At 40.0% G+C, this 23,341-nt stretch overlaps 1 protein-coding gene across 4 annotated transcripts; it reads right to left on the bottom strand.

Moving 5' to 3' along the window:
* Positions 1 to 1,698: 1,698 nt before the first annotated feature.
* Positions 1,699 to 22,955, bottom strand: LOC131370024 (CCR4-NOT transcription complex subunit 2-like). 4 transcript variants are annotated; one of them, XM_058417043.1, is made up of 15 exons: positions 22,754 to 22,951; positions 15,454 to 15,576; positions 14,333 to 14,405; positions 13,721 to 13,868; positions 13,440 to 13,622; positions 12,063 to 12,142; positions 11,828 to 11,953; positions 11,587 to 11,705; positions 9,014 to 9,137; positions 8,749 to 8,905; positions 7,371 to 7,432; positions 6,852 to 6,901; positions 6,310 to 6,410; positions 2,786 to 2,930; positions 1,699 to 2,667 (listed from the first exon to the last, which is right to left on the bottom strand). In XM_058417043.1, exons 2-15 carry the CDS (start codon positions 15,562 to 15,564, stop codon positions 2,581 to 2,583), a joined length of 1,566 nt encoding a protein of 521 aa, XP_058273026.1. In that variant the 5' UTR covers positions 15,565 to 15,576; positions 22,754 to 22,951; the 3' UTR covers positions 1,699 to 2,580. The 4 variants fall into 4 exon arrangements, 3 of the variants coding, with proteins under 3 accessions (XP_058273026.1, XP_058273027.1, XP_058273028.1); XM_058417044.1 differs by lacking the exon at positions 22,754 to 22,951 and adding an exon at positions 22,660 to 22,748; XR_009207365.1 differs by lacking the exon at positions 1,699 to 2,667 and having other exon boundaries at positions 2,885 to 2,930; positions 6,310 to 6,619; positions 22,754 to 22,955.
* Between the last annotated feature and the right edge of the window lie 386 nt (positions 22,956 to 23,341).

Raw genomic sequence — 23,341 nt, 5'->3', positions numbered from 1 at the left:
ACTGTGGCTCCCAGCCAATCAGCAACAAGTGTAGTTGGTACAGTCCAGAATTCAAACCTAACCTACATGTCAGGGATTCCTACCCTACCCACCCAGTGCCATGGGGGCAGACGATGGGGATGCTTAACAGTTCAAAAAATTGCTTATTGAGCTGCAAGTACATCATACCTTTGCAGTGGCAAGGGTTCAGACTTCAGTTCCACCATCAACCCTCAACCATATCATCAGCCTGCTACTAAGCCCCAAATACCAGAGACACTCTGTTGTTACACCAACAGGGGGATGAGTCCTTGCTGAGTACAGGCATGTGGAGCCCTAGAGTAAGAATAGAACACATTAACCGGCTGGAACTGAGGGTGGATGTTCTAGCCTTCAATTTCTTCCTACCCTTTCAAAGCTCCTCCCAGAACTCTTTAGCATGGGATCTAAAAAATCCTTTAAGGCTCCCCATATGACCCCTTGTTAGTTGCTGAACTGGAAAATCCTTCACCTACTGATCACTGCAGAATGAGGAAGAACTTCATGCCTTGGTGTTTTGGTGGCCAGATGACTCCAGAGAGACCTTGTGGTTGACCCTTGGGTTTCATTTACATTTAATATTCACATTTATGGTATTTATCAGGCATCTTTATCCAGAGACACTTACAGATGTTTTGTGTTCTCTATCAAAAAACATGGCCGTTGGCCATTTTTTATCTAAAAATTTTCCAGGTCATAACGAGACCTGTTGCTGTATTATTTCCTAGTGTTAAGACTCCATCTAGTGGACAAAGGTAAGAGTGCATCACAGTTTGACTTGCTAAAAAATTACATTTACTTATTGATTTATTAATTAATCTATTCATTATTCATCCATTATTTAATATTCACTGACCACTTTAATCTGGCAAGGAAGGCTGTAGATACAGAGCCAGTCCCAGAAGCAGGAATACAGCCTGATTGGGAGGAAGCCGGTCCATTAATGGGCAACGGATCATTAAATTATACATTTAATAAAAACAAGGACACGTGGAAGTGCTACAAGACATCATTCACATCACAGAACACTTGAAGCCACAGACTCCAGTAATTTACTGATAGCAGCCAAAAGGCAGATGCTGAGTACGAGATTCTGAACAGATTCATATATTAACCTTCAGCTAATGGATGGCTATTAATCTTTACTGAAAATGAGATCTAGTGCAAAATGCTGGTTCGTTCTCTCCTTGAGATGGTTTTAGTGACTGTGTAAGTGTTTTGTAAAAGACAGAAAGTATAGTATATCAGTTAAGAGGCCACATAACTAATCATTTTTAAACAACGTAAGGAATTTGTGCAGATATCATACAGCAACTCTAAATTCCAGGAGCACAGTCCTTTGCAAAAAAAAAGTACAAAAAACCTGGAATAAATAATATTAATAAAGTCTAATCCTGAGCTTGGGTTACTAAGTGTGTTCGAGTTTCTTGCATGAGTTTCCTCCTACCCTCTAAAAACACTGATGTGTGTGTGGTTCCCTGTGATGCACTGGCATCTCATCTCCAGTGTATTCCCTTCATGCACCACTGCTCCTGGACTCTGAAATCCACCACAAGACAATGTAAGAGCCTAAAAATGAATAAACGAATGATTCGTGAAATTAAATACAACATGCCGTTCTTACTACGTTACTAGAAACCCAGTTTCCCCCAGAAGAATCACACGAGTGTGTAAACATAATTGTTTTCCTTTTTTTATTGGGTTTCCTTTTGTTGAAAACAGCTGGTGAAGTGCCGCAATCTTCCTGGAATTATTTCTCCTCCCCTCAGTCATAAGGCTCTGGATGTCCTCGGTTGCCAGTGTATGGTCCCTCAGCCTAACAGCTCCAGTTTTTTCGCCTAAACATACTGCATCCATGCAAACCTCCTTAAAATGAGGTACAACAGGGCAGCAATTTTTTTTCCAACTTATAATATATACATATACAGTGTGTGTGTATATATGTACTTCTTCACGTGGTTTCCAAAACAGAAAAAATACACTCTTATTACAAAATTGTAACAAAGACCAGAAGACAGTGTTTCCATCATTCAGAGCGAATTATTTTAAACCAAAAGGAAAATCCTGAATCAGCTTCGCGAGGTTCTCGACGTCTTTCCGTATATAATAATGGGGCAGGGAAATGAAAGGCAGTAGTTATATTGAATTGTTGAATACAAACAACTGAAATAAAAATTTTTTTTAAAAACGGTAAAATATGCATCTAAGCTGTTTTCTTTTCTTTTAAACCAAATAAACATTGTGATCTCTATTAGGCATTACACCATAGTTGTTGTTTTGTTTTTGTTTTTTAGTTCAGTATGATTGTTTATCCGTCTTTCTGTTTCAATCTGCACTTGAAGGACAGGGATTAAAAGCAATAAAAGGGAAAAAGTAAAATATTTTGTGCAGCAGTCTATTGTGGTGGTACTGTAGCAGCCCACAGCTCCTGAGTCTGCCTTTCCAGATTGCAGTGGAATCGTATTTAAAATAAAACAAAAAACAAGGTTGCCAGAGCCACAGCTAGCACCTGTAGATTCAGTGAGTGCCAAGTCAAGCAAAACCCCCTCTTCATGAGGTGTCTCAGATGGCCTGCTGGGCTGGGTTGTAGTTGAACGTGGACGGGACGTGTGGCCGCTCTTCAAGCTTGTCATACTCCAGGTGAAATTCCTACGGTTAAAAAAAGTTAAATCAAATTAGCTTTTTTAGATTTATTGCATAAGAGAAAGTATCTGGTATCTGCAACAGTGACGCATGCTGGAGGAAATAAAACAATCCACGTTATTACCTTGGCTACTTTTCTCCAGTTAAGACAGTCGAAGAAGTAATACGTTCCCCTTTCATAGGTGTTGGTCTTCATCATGGGTTCCATTCCTGGCGCTCGTGTGATCCACACCCTCTCCTCTTTATGGTACCTCCAGTCCCGATTGAAACTGTGGACAGGGTGAAAATGTGCTATTTAATTTCTCAGTAAAAAAAAAAGTGTGACCCAAAATCCCCCAGACATGGAATAAAGCAACAGAGTGATGAATGATGTCAGAAGCTATAAAAGCACACACTCTACACAGTCCTGCCATCCATGATAATCAACCTGTTCCAGTGATATCTGTACGATGATGGAGATCGGTTCCCTTAAAGGTTATATCACAAGTTCAGTTATTCTGTCATATCACTATTAGACCTGACCCGGGTTAAGACCTGGCTTTTCCAACAGCCGTGAGTTTCAAGTGCAGAACACTGATGGACTTTAACCCTATTCTCCACACTCTAGACGGAGTTTCAGTCTCTTCGAAGTGAGTCCTGTGTTCATCGAACACAATGAAGCAGCTTGCAGATCAAAAGCAGGCTTTCAGGTTTCACTTTACATACCTGAGCCAGCTGGAAATGATACGCTCATCACAAAAGGCTGAACCGAGCTCTAGCACACTTAAAGCGTCTCCTCTGCAAAACCAGATGGTCTCCTTTCTTCAGCCGGACCTCATTTCCGTATCTGACTCGAGCGAGCGAGCTCTAGGTAATACTAGCTCAAACTTTCCCGCTAATTTGATTTAAAGAAAGGTGGAAGAACAAAAGCCTAAAATCATTCCTTTATATATTTAAAATTCCTCTTTCTCCACAGCTCTGTGACCAGAAATCACACTTAATGTGTGAGGGCAGAATTATTATAGGTCACTGAACCTAAGGATAAATTTGGTTCATTGACCAAATTTAAAAGTTATTTTTTTCAGAAGAATTTTATTAAAAGGTGCCAATAATTCTGCAGACTATATATATATAATAATGCCTTGTATATTATAATACCTTTAGATATTTTAATGCCCCCCCCTCTCCCAGTCTCTCTCTCTCTCTCATATATATATATATATATATATATATATATATATATATATATATATATATATATATATATATATATATATATATCACTGTTGCTCCAATCCTGACTGGTTTATGGGATAAAAACAGGCTTTAACACGAGGACATATTACTGTTGTTCCATTCAGTTTGAACTGTTTAAACACTTGGCCCGGTTTCCTTTCCACACAGTGTATATAAACATGGATCTATGAATGGAGAACTCTCACTCCTAATCTTTCTAGAATATTCCCATATGCTTGTTTCTTTGCTGGGAACCAAAAGCAAAGTCATCATCTCATAACTGTGACCTCCCATACACAGGCAGCCTATAAAACGTTTCTCCTACATTAAAGCTCTTCCTCTAGTCCATAATGTCAACCAAAGTGATCCAGGTGGCCTGGTGGTCATCCATTCAGTTGCAGACCTTTAGTTAGCCTTACATTTGACCTTTTCATGATCTACACCAGAGGTTTATTTCAGAATTACTTGTATGTCTAATTAACCAAATGAGGGTTGGCAACGTTTTATAAAACAGCTGGTGGTCAGCTGATGCCAGTATGCTGGGGTCAGGGGCCAGAGCAGTGATTTCTGCTGTGTTATAGCGATCCGTTCAAGCAGGACTGCAGGTCTAGGGTAGTGGTCACAGAGGGTCAAGCAGTAACATTTACATCATGAAGAATCACGGTCCTTTGTCCTAGGTATTCCACACGAGCCAAACTACCCCCTTGCCCATGTCCTGTAGCAAGACTCCATTCCTGTCCACTACCAGAGCTTGCTTCTCCTGAACACCACTTGTTTTTGTAGACCCTTGTTGGTTTATGTTAAACACCATCATGATGTGTTTGGTCAGCACTAGCAGATGAACCCCTAAAGGTCACAAAGACCTATATATCAAATACACTAGCATCAACTATTTTGAAGCAACCTTCATCTTCTCTGGAGGCATCTCTCATTACTCATTTTTTCTCAGGATTTCCCTTTCTGCATGAATAAACATGCACTGGACCCATGCCTCAGACTGCACTCACACTACTACTGATTCTTTGTGCAGTTTCTTTGTGATATGGCTAACAGACACTGAGCATTCAGCCAACATGTGCAAAATTATATGAGTTTCGAAGAATAACATCTCAGTAAGATGCAGAAAATCTACAAATGGGTGATTTGTGGTGACTTGCATTCATATTTCAAATGGCTCAGTCGAGAAGGCTTTTCCTTCAAGAAAGGCTCAGGTGAATTGCTCTGTGATTTACTTTATTATCTAAGATTATATTACATTTGCTGGCCTCGTCACCTGATACTGAGACTGCACATAAAACAGATACAATCATCCAGATAAAGGTGTATACACAGACCCTGGCACTGCAAGAGATCTAAGGTCACTTGCACACACATTATGAATTCCCTGGGTGCCCAAAGGCAAGGGTACATCTCTCAGAACACGTAAAAGCAAATTGCGGAGACAACGTAAACTAGTGTTTGTTATTGCATACACAACAGGAAAGGCAACTGGATTGAAATGACTTTTAGGCTATTTAGATTAAAAATAGGACCGATCCCTCCTCCTCTTTGGTCAGGGCCTCTGGCACTATGGAGCAAGTTCAATGAGTCCCATAAAATGATTCATGTGTTTCAGCTTTAGTAACGGCCAACATGGGGACCTAAAATGTAGCCTGCACTCTCAGAAGTCTAATTCATGTTCTGTCCAGAAGGAAGTCATTATCTAGTGCCCCCTGGTCCAGGAACCAGTAGCAGGTGGTGTTCTGACAGTGGCAGCAATTGTGTGGCCAGAACGTTATACTGAAAAACACTTTATTGAAACATCTATTTAATGACTGCACTACAAAATTAGGCATTGGAGCAGCTGGGTCATGTTCAAATTCCACCTACAGTTTCATGAAGGTAGCCTTTATATCAGCCTGCAGTACTACTCCACTGATCTGCAGTCTCCACCAGTGTGGGTACTGTTAGAGATTGAGAAGCAGCCAAAGTTTATCAGGGTCTGGGTTTGTGAGACAGCTGTACTAAGCTCCGAGTCTGGACATCATCTGCGCCAACAGCTCTTGCACATGCACTTGCCACATGCTTGTTGTTACCACCTCTTACTTTATACATTATAACAGGGGTGTCCAATCTTATCCAGAACGGGCCGGTGCGGGTGCAGGTTTTCATTCCAACCAAGCAGGAGCTACACCTGATTCCAACTGGCTAATCAGTTCTCCTCACGGTGCTGAGTGTTTTGATAGGTCACATGTCCATGTTGTGGGCTTGAGTGTGATGACTTTGCTTTGGTAATCAACAAGGAAGTGAACACATCCGAATAGTTCTAAAGGAAAGCACCCTGGTGGACCAGACCATAGGGAAGTACAATTACATGATTAACTTTGATAAAGCTGAAAGGTTTCCACATCTTACAGATATATACTCATTAAAAGAAGGACAGATCATACATACAGCTCCACTGTGGCCAAGAGCTGCAGCAGGTCTCCACCATTCATGTAGTAAAGATAGAAGAGCAGGTCTTCTCCGTATCGAGAGAGCTTTATTGCAGCCAACTGTGGAGGAGAAGAGAACAAAAATTCTATTATCTTAACTTTTTCCAAAACACCACAAAATTGCCTCTGCTTCAGTCACACACATCCACAACAAGCGTGTTCCCCAACACAATCACGCTAGTAGAAAGGCAGAACTCAACTTCCGTCTATGGGGCCCAGTAATGGCTCTACAGCTATCGCCCGCTTTGAATAATGCTTGTTTGGTGTTGCTAGTGCACACAAACAGGGTACATGGTGGAGGGAAGGGATAAAAACAACAGCATTAGCTAGTCAGCAGATCAATTCATACAGTTTACCTCATTTTAAAAATAGACAGCCTCAGTTCTAATGGAGAAACTATTACGTGGTACACATTTGCTCGGGAATCTGATCAATACTCAGCAGAAGAAAGTGGGACGCTGAAGCAAGAGTGTGAAAAAAAGGGATGTGAGGAACACCTACCTTGTCTCTTATGTGAACGTTTGTTAAATATTCTGATGGAACGTGGAAGTCTGAAAGAGAGAGAGAGAGAGAGAGAGAGAGAGAGAGGATTTGACGGTGTTACTAAGCTACACAGAGATTCTCTGCAATGTGGTCAGTTTTATCATGAAAAAACATCACATGGCTGGATAACGCGGTCAGTATAAAAATAAAAACAAAACTTGATGATTAAGTTTTTAACAGAGAGCTGTTCCACAACAGGTTTGGTTTTTTATGAGTTGACTACAATTCATGTAATTAAAAAAAATAATAATTATTATTTTATTTAATTATTAATTATATACTTAATTCAAATATAGTAATTTATAATTATATTAATTATATATATTATATATATTAATATTTTATATATAATGATTTTATTATTATTTATTTATTTATTATTAATAATATTACAATTATATTATATATTTAATTGAATTAATAATTATATAATTTCCAGGAATTTCATGTACATACAGTACGAGGTCAGACACTCACCGATATCTTGAGGCCGACACGGTGTGGAGGCCCAGGGAGAGGCAAACTTGGGATAAAGGTTCCTGCAAAATCACAAAATATCCTTGATATAAAGCTTATGTTTCATGTCAAGAACAACACATGAAAAACTTCAGCTCTACAACATCTACCTGAGACAAAAACAAACCAGAGTTAAGTCAAACTGCTGCAAATGCATCTGATAATGTGATAGAGTCACAACTTTGGGCAAGATATATTACAAAAAAAATGTATACACTAAAAAAACAGTATTCTACCTTCATTATTATACAGATGTGTGACAAATTAATAGAAAAACTGCTGGCAGTGTGGGGGGGGGTATTGTGCACGCACGGTTCGAGTCCACTTAGATCAGTGAGGTAAAAACATACCAAAAAAAATGTAAAATCTTTAAATGATTGTTTCAAAAGAAAGCAAAAATACACCAAGATGGAAGAAAGTCTTCTTTTCCCCCATAAATAAAAAAATGCAGATTCAACAGGAATGACTGACAGTCGCACCGGCGCTCTGAGCTCTTAAATAGTTCATTACTTTCATTTCTACTTTAGTTAATTCATGTGAAATATTGCTTTATATTCAACTTGAGGATCATTAACCAAGTATACAACTGACATCAGATACAGTAGCAATATTTATCAAGGATATGAGTAAATATTCCCAGCCAAAAATAGTACAAACATCTGGGATTCACGAGAGAGATAGTTAGACCAGTGATTTGTGTAAGCAGTAAATGAAAGATGTACTGTGTTTTTGTCCTGCTGTTTTATGTTGTGGATTCTAAGGAATAATTAGTTGGGGTTTTTTAATGGGAGCAGAAAGGAAGGAAAAAAAATACTGGAGTCAATGCAAATGAATACAATTCTGCTGGATCACTGTGGAATCTTGGAGGATTTATCAGGTAAGCATCCCCAGGGTTCACTTGATGGTTTAACAAGGAGGAAAATGATGTACATCATATGCTACGACCTTTACGGTCACTCTGTTGAACAGCGATAGGAGACGAGGTCATCATATCCCACGTCTCGCATCATTATCACTCCAAACAGTTGGTCAGTTCTGGCTCTACAGCAGTATCCTGTATCTGAGCCTGTAAACCAGGGGAGTCTGATCTTATCCAGGAAATAGCCAGTGTGGACGCAGGTTTTCATTTCAGCCACACCTAAGTCTATTGAAAACCAAGATCAACTGATTAAAATGTGGCTTCTGCTTGAATAGAAAAGAAAGCTGCACACACCCGGGTCATTTTCTGATAAGATCAGACCCCCTGCTATAAAGTACAGCTTCAGGCAATGAGCCTTCTCACCCAGTGTTTGTGATTTGATTGGTTCAGACTAGCATAGCAAAATGAGCTAGCGCTTACTCTGGCGAGTTGAGGTTGAGGCCCAGCGTGGTCAGGTCGCTTCCCAGCGCTAAGTGCACCATGCCCGGGTCCGTCTCTGCTGCCCGAATAAACATCAGCAAGCCGATCATCCCGAACTGATCCGTCACCATGCCAGAGGGAATGTTCGCCACGCGGCCTGGAGAAAAGACAACGGGAAGGAGAAAGAAGAAGAAAAACACGGCAAAATAAACACACTGCTGTTTACACAATCAGTTATATTCAGTTAGATAACCAAGACTCTCACCATCAGGTAGCACCTGGATTCCTTTCTTCTGATGATTGTTGTTCTGTAGCGTCAAGCTCTTGTCTCCCGGGAACTTGGGACCATCTGCGTTAGCCACATTTTTACCAGACGAGGAATTTAAGTTCTGTGATGGAGAAAAGGAAGCAGCGAAGCTAAAGATTACAGAACAGGAAAGCTCTCATGTTAAAGCCAATTCTGAGGAAAGACACTCAAAGTGAAAAAGTGACGTTCAGATACGTGATGTTAGAAATAAACTGCATTCCTAATTGAAATGTTGAGGTTCAGGAAACTGAATGATTTGATAATACAGACTGTATAAATCTTAGTTCAGGTTCGGTGCACTTTAGGGCTTTTCACACTGTTAATGCTGGGTGTTTATTAACAGACGTTTCACACTGTACGTTCCTAAACCCCAGGTTAACCTTCTTATTTGTATATTTGCGGTGTCGCTGTCACTGATTGGACGAACAGCAGGCAACCTGTTTACACGACGCATGTTTCCTGTTACTGACGTGACGTGAGCCTCGCTGCTCAATTTCTGATTGGCTGTCTGTTGACAAGCGTCCAGCAGCAACAAGCAAACACCGCTCCGTTTCACACTGAACAAACTTAGCACTGCACTGCTGGTTTAACACCGCAAACGTGATGCTAATTCATAACCCTGGGTAAAATGCGGTGCTAATTCATAACCCTGGGTAAAATGAGGTGCTAATTCATAACCCTGGTTAAAATGAGGTGCTAATTCATAACCCTGGTTAAAATGAGGTGCTAATTCATAACCCTGGGTAAAATGAGGTGCTAATTCATAACCCTGGGTAAAATGAGGTGCTAATTCATAACCCTGGGTAAAATGAGGTGCTAATTCATAACCCTGGGTAAAATGAGGTGCTAATTCATAACCCTGGGTAAAATGAGGTGCTAATTCATAACCCTGGTTAAAATGAGGTGCTAATTCATAACCCTGGGTAAAATGCGGTGCTAATTCATAACCCTGGGTAAAATGAGGTGCTAATTCATAACCCTGGTTAAAATGTGGTGCTAATTCATAACCCTGGGTAAAATGCGGTGCTAATTCATAACCCTGGGTAAAATGAGGTGCTAATTCATAACCCTGGTTAAAATGTGGTGCTAATTCATAACCCTGGGTAAAATGCAGTGCTAATTCATAACCCTGGTTAAAATGCGGTGCTAATTCATAACCCTGGGTAAAATGCAGTGCTAATTCATAACCCTGGGTAAAATGCAGTGCTAATTCATAACCCTGGGTAAAATGCAGTGCTAATTCATAACCCTGGGTAAAATGAGGTGCTAATTCATAACCCTGGGTAAAATGAGGTGCTAATTCATAACCCTGGGTAAAATGCGGTGCTAACCCTGCTTTCAAATCACAGATGTGAAACGTTTCTTTACCCGGTGTTTTACCTGGTGTTCTATCTAACATTTCAATCCAAAATCTCAGGTGTTTAACTGAGCTGAAATCTGATGTATGTAAAAGTCAGAAGATCTGACACGATTGAAAGTATTCAGTAAGCCCTCATGGCATTGTCAACATAGACGAGGAATAGAAATGCTTCATGCCAGACAGAGGGTGATCAGTCAGAATAACTGTGTATTGATTTACACTCAGCCTTCTCTCTAAAGGGACAAGTGGAGCGTGATTGTGAAAGCAAAACGCCTCACAGAGCACCAGTGTTCCATTCATCTATCACCCATGCGTATGCCGTAAATCATATGCATTCTGTTATAACGAGAATAGCCCATGTGGAGGTCAGGGACCTGTTATTATAGGACCTAGAATCCTGAACCTCCAGGAGTGGGATGTAATATAAATATAACCCTACAGCTCACATCTAACGAGAGCACTGACATGACTAGCATCTCGTCAAGTCTGTTCTGTAGTGCACACAAGATCTTATTAATAAGCTTTAATAATTGGTCAGGTTTGTCAGTTTAGTCGGGTTTACGTGTTGCAGATCCCGAAATGAACACAAAGCCGTATTTACACATGGTGATCACTTCTGTGCTTTAGTTCACTGGTTCATAAATAAAATATTATAATTTCTATATTAAATAGCTGCCCTGTACCCTGTCTAGGCCGACTGGACTGACAGGACAGTGCTGTGAACTCAGTATGATGTAAACTGCTCTTAAGAGGAGCTCCAAACTGAATGAAACCTAATGAAAGGTTAATAATAATACTAATAACCTACTGATTATTCCATTAATCAAGGTCATATGAACAGACCAGTTGGTAAAAAGTCTCCTGTGACCTCATCTGCTTCTCAGGTGACCCTGAGGTTTAGAAGCGATGTCTGAGATGACAAAGAGAAATACTAAGCTGTGTTTCTTTGCTGTTTTTCTAACACACCCTTATTGACTGGTGGCTGCTTGAGGGATAAGAGGAGGAAAGTGTACTAAAGAATAGATCTGATATTAATTTAAACTTAGCCTTTGTGGAAAAGAACAAAATTGTGAATCTGTGGAGTGTAAAGAATGTCCTTTAAAATTCTAGATCAGCTTGTTAATTTGATGATATTCCTAATTCCTGTGTGTGTGTAGCTATCATCACATACTGGTTTGCATTCATCGATGCTGGGATCCTTATAGTTATGTCCAGGAAGTGCAGGGAAGTCCTCATTGTGGATGGAGAAGTCTTGCGTCTGCTCGTGTGTCGGTTTTGTGACCATTCCAACTAGAAAGAAAACAAATCAAAGGCTGACCGTAAGAGGAGCCATCACTGAGGGTATAATGATGTGAAAAGATTCCATGTGAACGCAGAAGAAGCCTTTCTTTTTTTGTCTTTCTCTCCCTTACCGTATGGAGCTCTCCCAGCCAGCGGGTTGAGCAGCGGGGTCGGGTTGCCACTTCCTTCCCTTCGACTTCTATCGGCTAAGGCAGGAAAATCGGACAGGTCCAGCCCAGTCACGTTTTCACTCCCGTCTACAAACAGATCTGTCTGTTAGCTTCCAAAACGTCACGCGCTTAGAGAACAATCAAACTCTGTGTGTGTGTGTGTGTGTGTTTGTGTGTGTGTGTGGTAAATGTTTACCAGTTCCATTAAAGATGCTACTTGAGAATGAACTGCTTAAACCAAACGCAGGATTCCGGCCCATTCCAAACCCCGACATACTGCACAGAGAGAGAAACGTGTTAAATCAAGGCATCACAGCAATTTATACAAACATTTCTCTACATCTGTTTGCTTCAGAAATTGATAGATCAGTAGAACTGATCTATCCGGTCAGTAGAACTGTCCGGTAAAAAAGACGAGACTTTTGTACTTCTCATATAAAAGTACTTTTGTTGTATAACTCACACGGAGTCTACACTGAGATGTGGATGAAGCCCAAAAAGGGTGTGAGTGAATAATAAGAAACATATAATATACACTGCATTGCTTCCCATCCTTTCAGAACGGCGTATTTACATAATTTTATTGTACGCTGTAGCTGTTTCTCATCAGCCACGTAAACCTATCTGAGTATATGCATCAGCCCTTCACTCTTCAATCACTTTTGTGTGATTCGGGCAAGAAAGAACAAACAGCAGCTCATATTTAATACATTTAGTACAAGTAGAGGTCATGACTTCTACACACACCTAGGCTGTAGATATCTAATCACACTCTAGCTCAATCTCAACTGGTGAAGGATTTTCTGGATATATCAGGTACCAAAGCATGTATATCCGCCACGAAGAGAGTCTGACATCTCTACAGTAAGCAAGGTTGCTGTGCAAGATAGAAATCTCTGATCTAAAATCCGAAACTGGCTCAGAAAAGCTGGGCAGAGGTTTGCAGATCATCCCCAGCCTTTTGGAGGAATGTTCAGCTACAACAACAATTTAACTGTTATATTAATATAGATAATAATGATATGGAAAAAAAACACGTAAAGCATGGAAGTGGTAGCATCGTGATGTGGAGGTGGGTTTATATTTGCTGGAAAAGAGACTGATGCTCTTCAGAAAGTAGATGGTATCATGAGGAAGGAGGAGTTACTACAAATACTGAAGCAACATCTCAAATTAAAACTTTGTCACGAAGCCCAGAGCAGAGATGAGCTGAAAAAGTGTGTGTGAGCGAGGAGGCCCACAATCCTGACTGAGTCCCACCCGATCTGTCAGGAGCAATGAGCAAACACTCCAGCAAGTTTGTGGAAGGCTACAGCAAGAGCTGGATTCAAGTTCAAGCTAATAAAAGTTAACCAAGTACTAGCAATGTGTGTGTGTGTGTGAACCTCTAACCCAATGATGAGTAAATAGAAGTTGGAATAAATCAAGTAGATGCTGCAATTGACTTGGACAAAGAAATGTATGGTATGAAATGAGATTAGAGGTAAACAGCTGTATTATTTGTATAGATCTAGCAGTCTAGCTTGTGCTGGAGCATTACAGTCAGGTAGCTCTGAGGTGTGTGATGTCTCACCTGTTGATGCTGAGCGATTGCCTGGCCTGCTGCTGTTTGGGCATGCAGATGGTGCTGGGAGAGTTGTGGGTCGGGCTTCCCAGGCCTGAGCTGCTCATGCTGTTGCTCCGTCCGCTCATCGATATGCTCAAGCCCGTCTGCGAGTGATTCATCATGTTCCTCGTGTTCATGGGCAAAATCCCCCTGGGAAGGAGCGGAAAAATTTGAAATGACGTAATCTGGAAGCTGACAGCATGTGTGTGTGTGTGTGTGTTGCACCAATTGCTCCAACCGTGTCTTACCTACTCGGCGAGCTTGGAGTATGGAGCGACAACGTCGGGACACTGGTGGTTGCTGTGCCATGACTAGGTAACTGTGTGCTCTGTGCTAGATTGCGATTGAGTTGCGTGTTGTTGTTGTTCAGGCTCCTCATCGGGAAGCCTAAAGCATCTGCAGAGCATCAAAGAGTACGGGTTAGTGAGTCACGCGCATCCAAAAACATCTCCAAAGTCTCCATCAACAGGGATGATAAATATAGCAACAAGAAAAAAAACAGAACAAACATTCTGGAGCAATGTCAAAAAATATCTGCTGATACCTTGTCCAGACATTTTATAAAAGTGAATAAAAGTGCAAGTGCTGCCAACATTGCTGGCCTTGATTTTAAACGTGAAGCACTGCAGCACTTCTCCTTCAGTTTATGACCTTTATCAAATCTGCCAAGAACGTTTAACAAAGTATTGTAACATGAGGTCATGGCGTGAGGTGAATAAAGAAAAAGCTTCAAAGAATAAAATGTAAATGTAATAAAATCGCTATTTTAAACCACTGAATCAAGATCATTCTGCACAAAATCCCTTTTTCTAGTGTATCCAGCTAGTAGTATACAGTTAAAGCGGTGTATAAGGTCGTACTTTGCGAGCCGTATAAACTTGCACCCAGCTGAGAGAGCTGACCCGATGATGAAGGAGATGAAGACGACAGCATCTAAAAAAAAAACCAGGAAGAGGGAGAACAGTGTTACATCATGACAACTGCAAGCTACTTAGATTATTTCATTATTACACAGCAGTTGTTAGAACTGGTTCTCTAATCCGATTGGTCGAGAGGCGTTTCCTGTATTTGACACTGGGTCGAAGTTTGACTCCAATCGTCTGTGTTCATCATGGAAAATTCCACTTCCTAGCTGGAAACGCTTGGAATCAGGGCACATGATACATTTTTCATGACTGTTACTTTTGACGTGAAATGTGAAAGTTCGTCAGACGAAGATGAAAAAATAAAGTCACTTCAATTGACTTCAATTGCAATTTCAATAAAACCAGAACTTGTGGTTTGAAGATGAGGATCAATTCTAAGCTGTAGTGAACTGAACTCTGCTTATTAATCTGGTTAATGCAGATGCACAACATCTTTGTGTAATTCCAGTGTGCGTTCATTTCATTTCTACACGCAAAAGTTAATAACCTTACATATATGAAATTTACTTCTGTAACACGCTTGGAAAAAGCAGCATAAAAACACATGAAAAGCACTACCAACAAAGTATCTACTGGTCTTCCCTACGTTTCAATGTAAAGAAAAATAATACTAAAGAACTATTTCTTACTTATAATATTCCAGATGAACAGATAAGGTCTGATCTTTTGAATATGGAAAACGAGCGACATCAAATCAACATGGCCGCTCCCAGCATTTAACAGTAAACAAATCTGCACTTCTGACCTTTATATAAGTTTTGTATTGTGTATACAACCATTCATTTTAGATCAATCAACACACAGCCATATTCTCTTGTTAAGCCTGGAACACTGTTCACTGGTTTTGAGGAGGGAAACTCACTCGTCACAGTTAGCTGACTAGCTTGTTGCTAACATAAGACAAACATGGAGGCGTCTCAGTGTGTAGCTTAAACACACAAAGGTCATAAATGATGTGATTTGTAAACCTCCAAATATGTTTACAGTTTAACAGACTTCTCTCAAGTGAAAGTGTTATTTGAGACTCTTTTGTTCCTTGTGTGTAATCCTCTTACGTCTTTCTCAGACCGGTGCGTGAAAATGGACGGCTGGCCGTAGTACAAGCTGTCATCTGGGTAGTCATTATCGAGCCCCTCCATAAACTTCTTTCTGGTGGCACTAAACATGCTCTTAGTCACCTGTACAGAGGAGAGAAAGGAAGTGATTTTGGTCCATTTGATATAAACATATAAACATCACTCAGCTTTAATAGGCTACTATATACTGTAGACTCTGAACTCTGTGAATATTCTGACATGAAGGCGTGTGAAGCTGCCCAATCTTACAAAACAACATCATCTCACACACACACACACACACACAGGCCCACTTTAGGACCTTCATATCAAACATTACATGTCTTGGTAAAGATATTAATACACACCATTAATGTGGCTGCTCTATAAGGGACGGTGTGGAGTGAATTAATGTACAGAATATCTCTATAACTCATGTTTAATATTCTGCCTGGCAGATTAATGCAGATTTGTGCTGTTACAGATATTAACTCATTTATTCTTCTTTCGTTCTGTGGAGAGAACATCATAATGTCCATACTCTTACACTTTTTCAATCTATGAACACACACATATATAACATATACACTATATTGCCAAAAGTATTCGCTCACCCATCCAAATAATCAGAATCAGGTGTTCCAATCACTTCCATGGCCACAGGTGTATAAAATCAAGCACCTAGGCATGCAGACTGTTTTTACAAACATTTGTGAAAGAATGGGTCGCTCTCAGGAGCTCAGTGAATTCCAGCGTGGAACTGTGATAAGATGCCACCTGTGCAACAAATCCAGTCGTGAAATTTCCTCGCTCCTAAATATTCCACAGTCAACTGTCAGCTGTATTATAAGAACGTGGAAGTGTTTGGGAACGACAGCAACTCAGCCACGAAGTGGTAGGCCACGTAAACTGACGGAGCGGGGTCAGCGGATGCTGAGGCGCATAGTGCGAAGAGGTCGCCAACTTTCTGCAGAGTCAATCGCTACAGACCTCCAAACTTCATGTGGCCTTCAGATTAGCTCAAGAACAGTGCGCAGAGAGCTTCATGGAATGGGTTTCCATGGCCGAGCAGCTGCATCCAAGCCATACATCACCAAGTGCAATGCAAAGCGTCGGATGCAGTGGTGTAAAGCACGCTGCCACTGGACTCTAGAGCAGTGGAGACGCGTTCTCTGGAGTGACGAATCGCGCTTCTCCATCTGGCAATCTGATGGACGAGTCTGGGTTTGGCGGTTGCCAGGAGAACGGTACTTGTCTGACTGCATTGTGCCAAGTGTAAAGTTTGGTGGAGGGGGGATTATGGTGTGGGGTTGTTTTTCAGGAGCTGGGCTTGGCCCCTTAGTTCCAGTGAAAGGAACACTGAATGCTTCAGCATACCAAGACATTTTGGACAATTCCATGCTCCCAACTTTGTGGGAACAGTTTGGAGCTGGCCCCTTCCTCTTCCAACATGACTGTGCACCAGTGCACAAAGCAAGGTCCATAAAGACATGGATGACAGAGTCTGGTGTGGATGAACTTGACTGGCCTGCACAGAGTCCTGACCTCAACCCGACAGAACACCTTTGGGATGAATTAGAGCGGAGACTGAGAGCCAGGCCTTCTCGTCCAACATCAGTGTGTGACCTCACAAATGCGCTTCTATAAGAATGGTCAAAAATTCCCATAAACACACTCCTAAACCTTGTGGACAGCCTTCCCAGAAGAGTTGAAGCTGTTATAGCTGCAAAGGGTGGACCGACGTCATATTGAACCCTATGGATTAGGAATGGGATGTCACTTAAGTTCATATGCGAGTCAAGGCAGGTGAGCGAATACTTTTGGCAATATAGTGTATGTGTAAAATATTATCTGCATGATGTTTTGTGTGATATACCGGTGCTGTAATGGTACAGAATTACCACACCGGCTAAGTGTTAAACATTTTGTGCAGGATTTACTCCTAATATATGTCTGTCTATTTCTCTCCAATTAAACAAGACATGAACCAATCAGCTTCTTACACACTGTGTTACTCTGTGATAGTAGGAAAGAAAGGACAGACAGACAGAAAGAAAGAAAGAAAGAAAGAAAGAAAGAAAGAAAGAAAGACAGGCAGAAAGAAAGACAGAAAGAAAGAAAGAAAGAAAGAAAGAAAGAAAGAAAGAAAGAAAGAAAGAAAGAAAGAAAGAAAGAAAGAAAGAAAGAAAGAAAGAAAGAAAGAAGAAAAAAGAAGAGGAAAAAAAACCAAAGACAGACAGACAGAGACAGACAGACAGACAGACAGACAGACAGACAGAAAGACACAGTTATCTAGAGTTCTCAGAAGGACCAGATAAAGAATCCCATTGTAAGGAAACAGTGAGCAGGCCAGGGATGAGAGCACCATGGTGTGAACAGTGTTTATTTCTAACATTAGGTTATATTCAGATTCTTCTGAACCTCAAAATCAGATACCAAGACACCTCAGATATTCTGTTCACTAAACACTACTAACACTGATACTGCAAATAAAGTCAATCCAAAACACCAACCCCTTCATGAGAGAACATTCCCTACTTTTACAAACTTTTTTTACTTTTAGGCCTCAATTTCTTTCCCTAATCCAATTCCAATCTTTTCCGTTTGTTTTTCCGATATTATCCGATCCGTTTTCTCCATGGTCTGTTGCTGGTATGGACAGGTCTATTTATACACAAGTTTTCCAGATGAGATCTCATTATTCACCTGCTGCTGCGGTCACTTTCACTGTAGCACATGGATAATTCCTTCATGAATAATTAATAGCACGAATGCAGCATCATTTCTGTACGTGTGTCTCTTCAGGGAGCTTTAGCAAAGACAGCACTGAATTTTTTTTCCCTTTAATTCAGTTTGACAGATGATGAGGTGTGTATGGAGGATCTGGCAACAGTCTCGTCCATTATGGTGGAAAAGCCTGGTCCTCATGGTCCTCAGATTCATGTGTACGTCCAACACGGAACAAATGATATATTAAATGCAGGAAGTGTTTCTGAGCTATAACACGGTCTGAAATGATTTTCTATGAAATTGCCTAGAGCTGCTTTTTTAAATAATGAAACACAATGCTGCCCATCAGCCAGTTATTACACCAGGAAACCTCCATGGTTTGTTATTCATTAATTTGGTTCAGCTTGTAAGACAGAGCTGCTGTCCAGACTATACTGATTAGCAATTTCACAAATGAGCCGGTTATATCCTGAGGTAACTCTGAAGCCATCCTTCACACCATCCTTCTCAACAAACACAAAAAACCCAACATTTCTGTTAACTGGATATGAGTTCCTGTCTGAAAAACATGATGGACACAACATAATAAACGCTAACCTTCCTGTCTCAGAGCAAACAGGATGAAGTCAAAGAGGAATTTTATTCAAACAGGTTAACGAGACAGTACTGTAGTATATTATCTCTATGATCCAGACAAGATAGACTGAATGAGACGCACTTAAAGCACAAAGATGGGCGTGTGTGACTTCTAAATATTTATAATATAATATCTATTGTAAAATGTATATCTGAAACCACATTAAACACCAGAGGATTGGTACAGCGAGATACACCGACCTCACAGGAAAAATGTCAGCGAGTAGCATTAGCTTGCTTACTGTGATTGTTGAAACATGTTAAAATTAATTGTGCGTTCAAGTCATGACGGAAAGATCGTATTCACGAGTTGAACGCACATCAATGTCGTAATTACGATTGGGGAAACTGTGGAGTTTCCGAATTGGGGGTGAATCAAGCAGAAAACATGGTGGAGTAAATGGATGTAGCGTCTGTAGTTGATGGTAAATTTGTTGAAATTGAATGTTTGCTCGCCTCAGAGGCTGATTTTAGTGTGGTTTATGCAGTAGGTTACTGAAATACAAGGAGCTTGGTTAACATATTAGCATCTATACAAGAGAAATGGTTTGATTTACAATAAAACAAGCTAATTTCCTGCACTAAATACCATAGCATTGTATCATTACGATATAATATGTAACGTAAAATTTTCAACGGTTTGCAGATTAACATTAAAAAAAGCAAAACATGCCTGATGCACATTCTTTATTTTTTAGAGATATATAAAAAAAAAACCCTGAAGTTAATTTAGAGAAGGTTGTAGCGACTAATTGACCTGACATCATAATTACGACTTCCCAACTCGTACATATAACATTTCCAAAAGGATTTGAACACAATGCGGTAAAATAGCCACAGAGACGGTCTAATAGCAGAATATTTAGTTAAGGATTACAGAATATGAATAAAATATAGAAAATATGTCAAATAAAATAACGCTGATTTTCTTAATATTCATGTGTATATGTTGATCAACACGTGAAGAACAAAGCGTGCTCCAGATACAGGTCATGTGCATGTAAGGACACACAAAACTCCTTACATTGTCCATAAATGAACTAAAGGCAGAAATGGAGGCTCATCAATCATCAGCAATGCAAAACAATGTGTATTTTTGTCAATATACTCCTAGCTAAATACAAGATTGCTACAAACAGAAGATTAATATTGTTAACAATATGTGCTACAGGAAAATTCTCCAAGAATTCGGAGTATTAAACAACGTCTCTGGGGAAAATGATCAGCTGAAGCAAAATGAGCTCTGTAGTGAAGCCTGAAGCTCCAACGTCAGCTAAAATGACCGACTTCTACAGCCGATTTCTTGTGCATGGTTCATCACAGCACAGGTCGAGAGCTACTAAGAGTCCTCTGTGCAAATGCATTAAATTCAGAATTAATAGAAAGCTGATTTCCATAATGTGAACATTTCCACCATACACAATGTCAAATCTTTGCAAGCTAATGCACCAGTAATATAGAATCATATCATCATCATCATCATCAATTAACAAGTTAATTCTCAAGACTGGATCTATCAATGGACACAAACTGGAGATGTTTCAGTCAGTGAGGAACAGGGGGACACTGAACAAACTGCTCTCCATCATGGATAATCCATCTCAGCCACACATTACAGTCAGCAGAGCTCATTCTCCAAGAGATCGTTACAGAAGATCATTCATACCATTTCAGTAACATTGTACAATAGTTCACCTGTGTGTGACGGGTCATAGCACTCTCACAACTACTACAACCATTAACATCATTATATTCCAGACTCTTAAGGTTCTTCATATTCATTATCTACTGCCAGTTTGCCACTGATGTAAATTTGTGTGTGTGGTATACTGTCACTAATTAAGCTGCTGTAACACAAGAATTTCCCTAATAGGACCAATAAAGTCTATCTATTTATCTGTCTATCGATCTCGAGCACCAGAAATTCTTAGAGTCACATGCACCATTTCTTTTGTCATATTTCAATGATTTCATTTGCCTTCACAACGGTTTCTGTGTAGGCTCTCTTTCCCTATCTTAGACTCTTTAATAAATGTCAACAGGATATAGCTAAAACATCTGTTTTCCACTAAAAGGTTCTCCATGTTGCTTTAAGTCCCTGTAATATAGAACTAGTATGAGGATGTGTTTTTGATCGAGACTCCAAAGAGCTTCTGTAAGGCTTGGATAAGGCTGTCTGCTAAATGCTGTAGGTTTCATATAAAAAGGTGAAGTAATCCACACGGATTATACAACTGAAGTCGACCACGTCAAGGTTTACATTAGTCAAGCTAACTCAGGGGGATGAGCAGGATATAAATGGATTTTTCTGAATTTACAGCATTTTTATGAATATGTGATTTCATTCATATGAACGATTTTACAAATGAATCTAGCTTGATAAGTGAGGCCCATTGTTTTTACTTATTTTACCTTAAACTGAACTACATGTAAAGTAAAGAGCCGGTGTATCTTGTCTTTTTCATGATTTCTTCACATGAACATGAAGAGTTACCGGTTTCAGTCAGTGTTGACTCAACATTTCCACAAGTCATGACATATCAATGGGTCTTAAAGTTATATTTACTATTAACTTCTCACAGTTATTATCCTGTCACTCAAACTGAATGAGTTTAATCCCAACCTCAATAACAAGTCTACCTTTATATATTATAACCTTAAACTTTACTGCAAAATGCTGGAATAAAATCCTACACGGGTCCAATTCACTGAAAGAATATTCATGTGCACCTTCGAATAATAATAATAATAATAATAATAATAATAATAATAGACAAAAAATAAACCTTTAATGAAAAAGGTCGTGTATTTTATTTTAATTAATTAAGCTAAAAAGGGAGTTCCTGCCAAGAAACGTGCAAGATGTTAGACCTGACAGGACAGAAAATTCGCCTTTCTGAGTTTTACGAGTGTGTGTTTTCAATTCATAAAACTTTCCATACATGTTGTAGAAGACATTTAACTCATTTGAGGATTTTAACAATCATGTTTCAGCCTTATATTTTCATGTCATCAAGCAATACACAGAAAAATCCACACAGCTCAGACTAGCTGTCAAAATAAAAGTAAAACTAGCCGTCATTTGATACACGACAGTGTATGTTCAGATGCGGAATTGAGTTAAACTTGATTATAATTTTATAGCTTTTTTTTTATTACGGCTCAGTTCATATTAGTTATTCGATCGTTTATAGAGTTGTAGTGAATGTCCCAGCAAGTTTACAGCGAGTGTAAACAAACTAGCATTGTAAACTAGCCAGCCAGGTTAACTAGCTAGCTACCGGTGTGAGCGCTAAAATGATGATAAACCAAAATTAACTAGTAGGATTAGTGATAGTGGTTTGGTTGAAATGGACATAATGCTTATGCTTAGATGTGTCTAGTTATGAGGAATCCCTTTTAGCTCCGAGACGAATTAGCTTGAAAGCTAAGCCGGAGCAGTGCAGTGAGGAGTCCGCCTGCACTGCTCTCCACTCCGGCCTCAGCTGTGCTCACAGCCCGCTCCGACATGGACACTGAGGAGCTCTGGCTGGTTTTTTACTGAAAGTAACTGCACAAGTTTTGGAAAGCAAGCAGATCATCTGTTTATCTATCTCTCACTCTCTCTATCTCTCTATCTCCCAGCTTCCAGTTCCGTATCATTTTTCACGCTGCCTTCTCCGCGCGCGCACACACACATATATATATATCCACGCGCGCACACACACACACACACACACACAACCGAAGCGAGCCATTAAACCTTCGCGCGCCTTTAACTGCTAACATCAGCAAAAAAAAATACCCAGAATCAAGACTGCAGCTCCATGCACATCGTCTCTAGTGCAAATTTACACTCACCGCATTAATTTCTCTTTCCACACTTAGATCCAAGATGGCTGTGTGTGTGTGTGTGTGTGTGTGTGTACATTGCTGCGCGAGTGAGTGGCCTTACCTCCGACCTCCTGATTGCTTGAGTCGCAGTAGTACATCAAAACAGGCAGTTTTTCCTCTGGATAAAGTCTAAGCAAAAGTTCAGTTTTCATATAATGTTCACAGAGCATGAAACACACTTCTAAAATATGATATAAATGCTCTATGGTGGTGGAAATAGTGATGATGACGATGCACTGGGGTCCTGTAAGGTTGCCAAAGGCCAAGGGAGCCCTAGCTGTTGTTGATGGTAGTGAGATGTTGTTAGATGTTCTTAGAGTAGTGAGGAATAATTACAACACCGCCTCAAACAAAACGAATAGGATTGATTTCTGCTATTCTGTAGGTAGGATATCTAATAGGCTACGGTTTTCATAAAATGTAGTTGAGATTCAACAACGTCCAGTCATATGGTCAACAGTCTAGCAGCTCATTCTGAGCTGTTTACGAAAAATCTTTCAACATGTGTTTACCAGAGATGACGTTCTTTGCACATAAACACTCTTAATAATGAAAAAGATCAGAGGAGAATGTCCAGAAGAGTTTGAGCTGACAGGAAAGGTGTATTAGCTCATATAATTACTCTTTATAACCGTAAGCAGAAAAGCAT

This window comes from Hemibagrus wyckioides, linkage group LG19 (genome assembly GCF_019097595.1).
Source record: "Hemibagrus wyckioides isolate EC202008001 linkage group LG19, SWU_Hwy_1.0, whole genome shotgun sequence".
Taxonomy (NCBI): domain Eukaryota; kingdom Metazoa; phylum Chordata; class Actinopteri; order Siluriformes; family Bagridae; genus Hemibagrus; species Hemibagrus wyckioides.
The sequence above is the reverse complement of the archived record's forward strand: the minus strand, read 5'-3'. Positions and strand labels throughout refer to the sequence as shown.

What these genes read in the sequence shown, in the direction of transcription:
- LOC131370024 (XM_058417043.1), bottom strand. Translation starts at nt 15,564, where the DNA reads ATGTTTAGTGCCACCAGAAAGAAGTTTATGGAGGGGCTCGATAATGAC. An exon ending in AATCCAGGTGCTACCTGATG is followed by an intron (nt 8,906 to 9,013) that starts GTGAGAGTCTTG and finishes TCTTTTCTCCAG; the next exon opens with GCCGCGTGGCGAACATTCCC. An exon ending in CTCTTGGCCACAGTGGAGCT is followed by an intron (nt 2,931 to 6,309) that starts GTATGTATGATC and finishes CCCTGTCCACAG; the next exon opens with TTTCAATCGGGACTGGAGGT.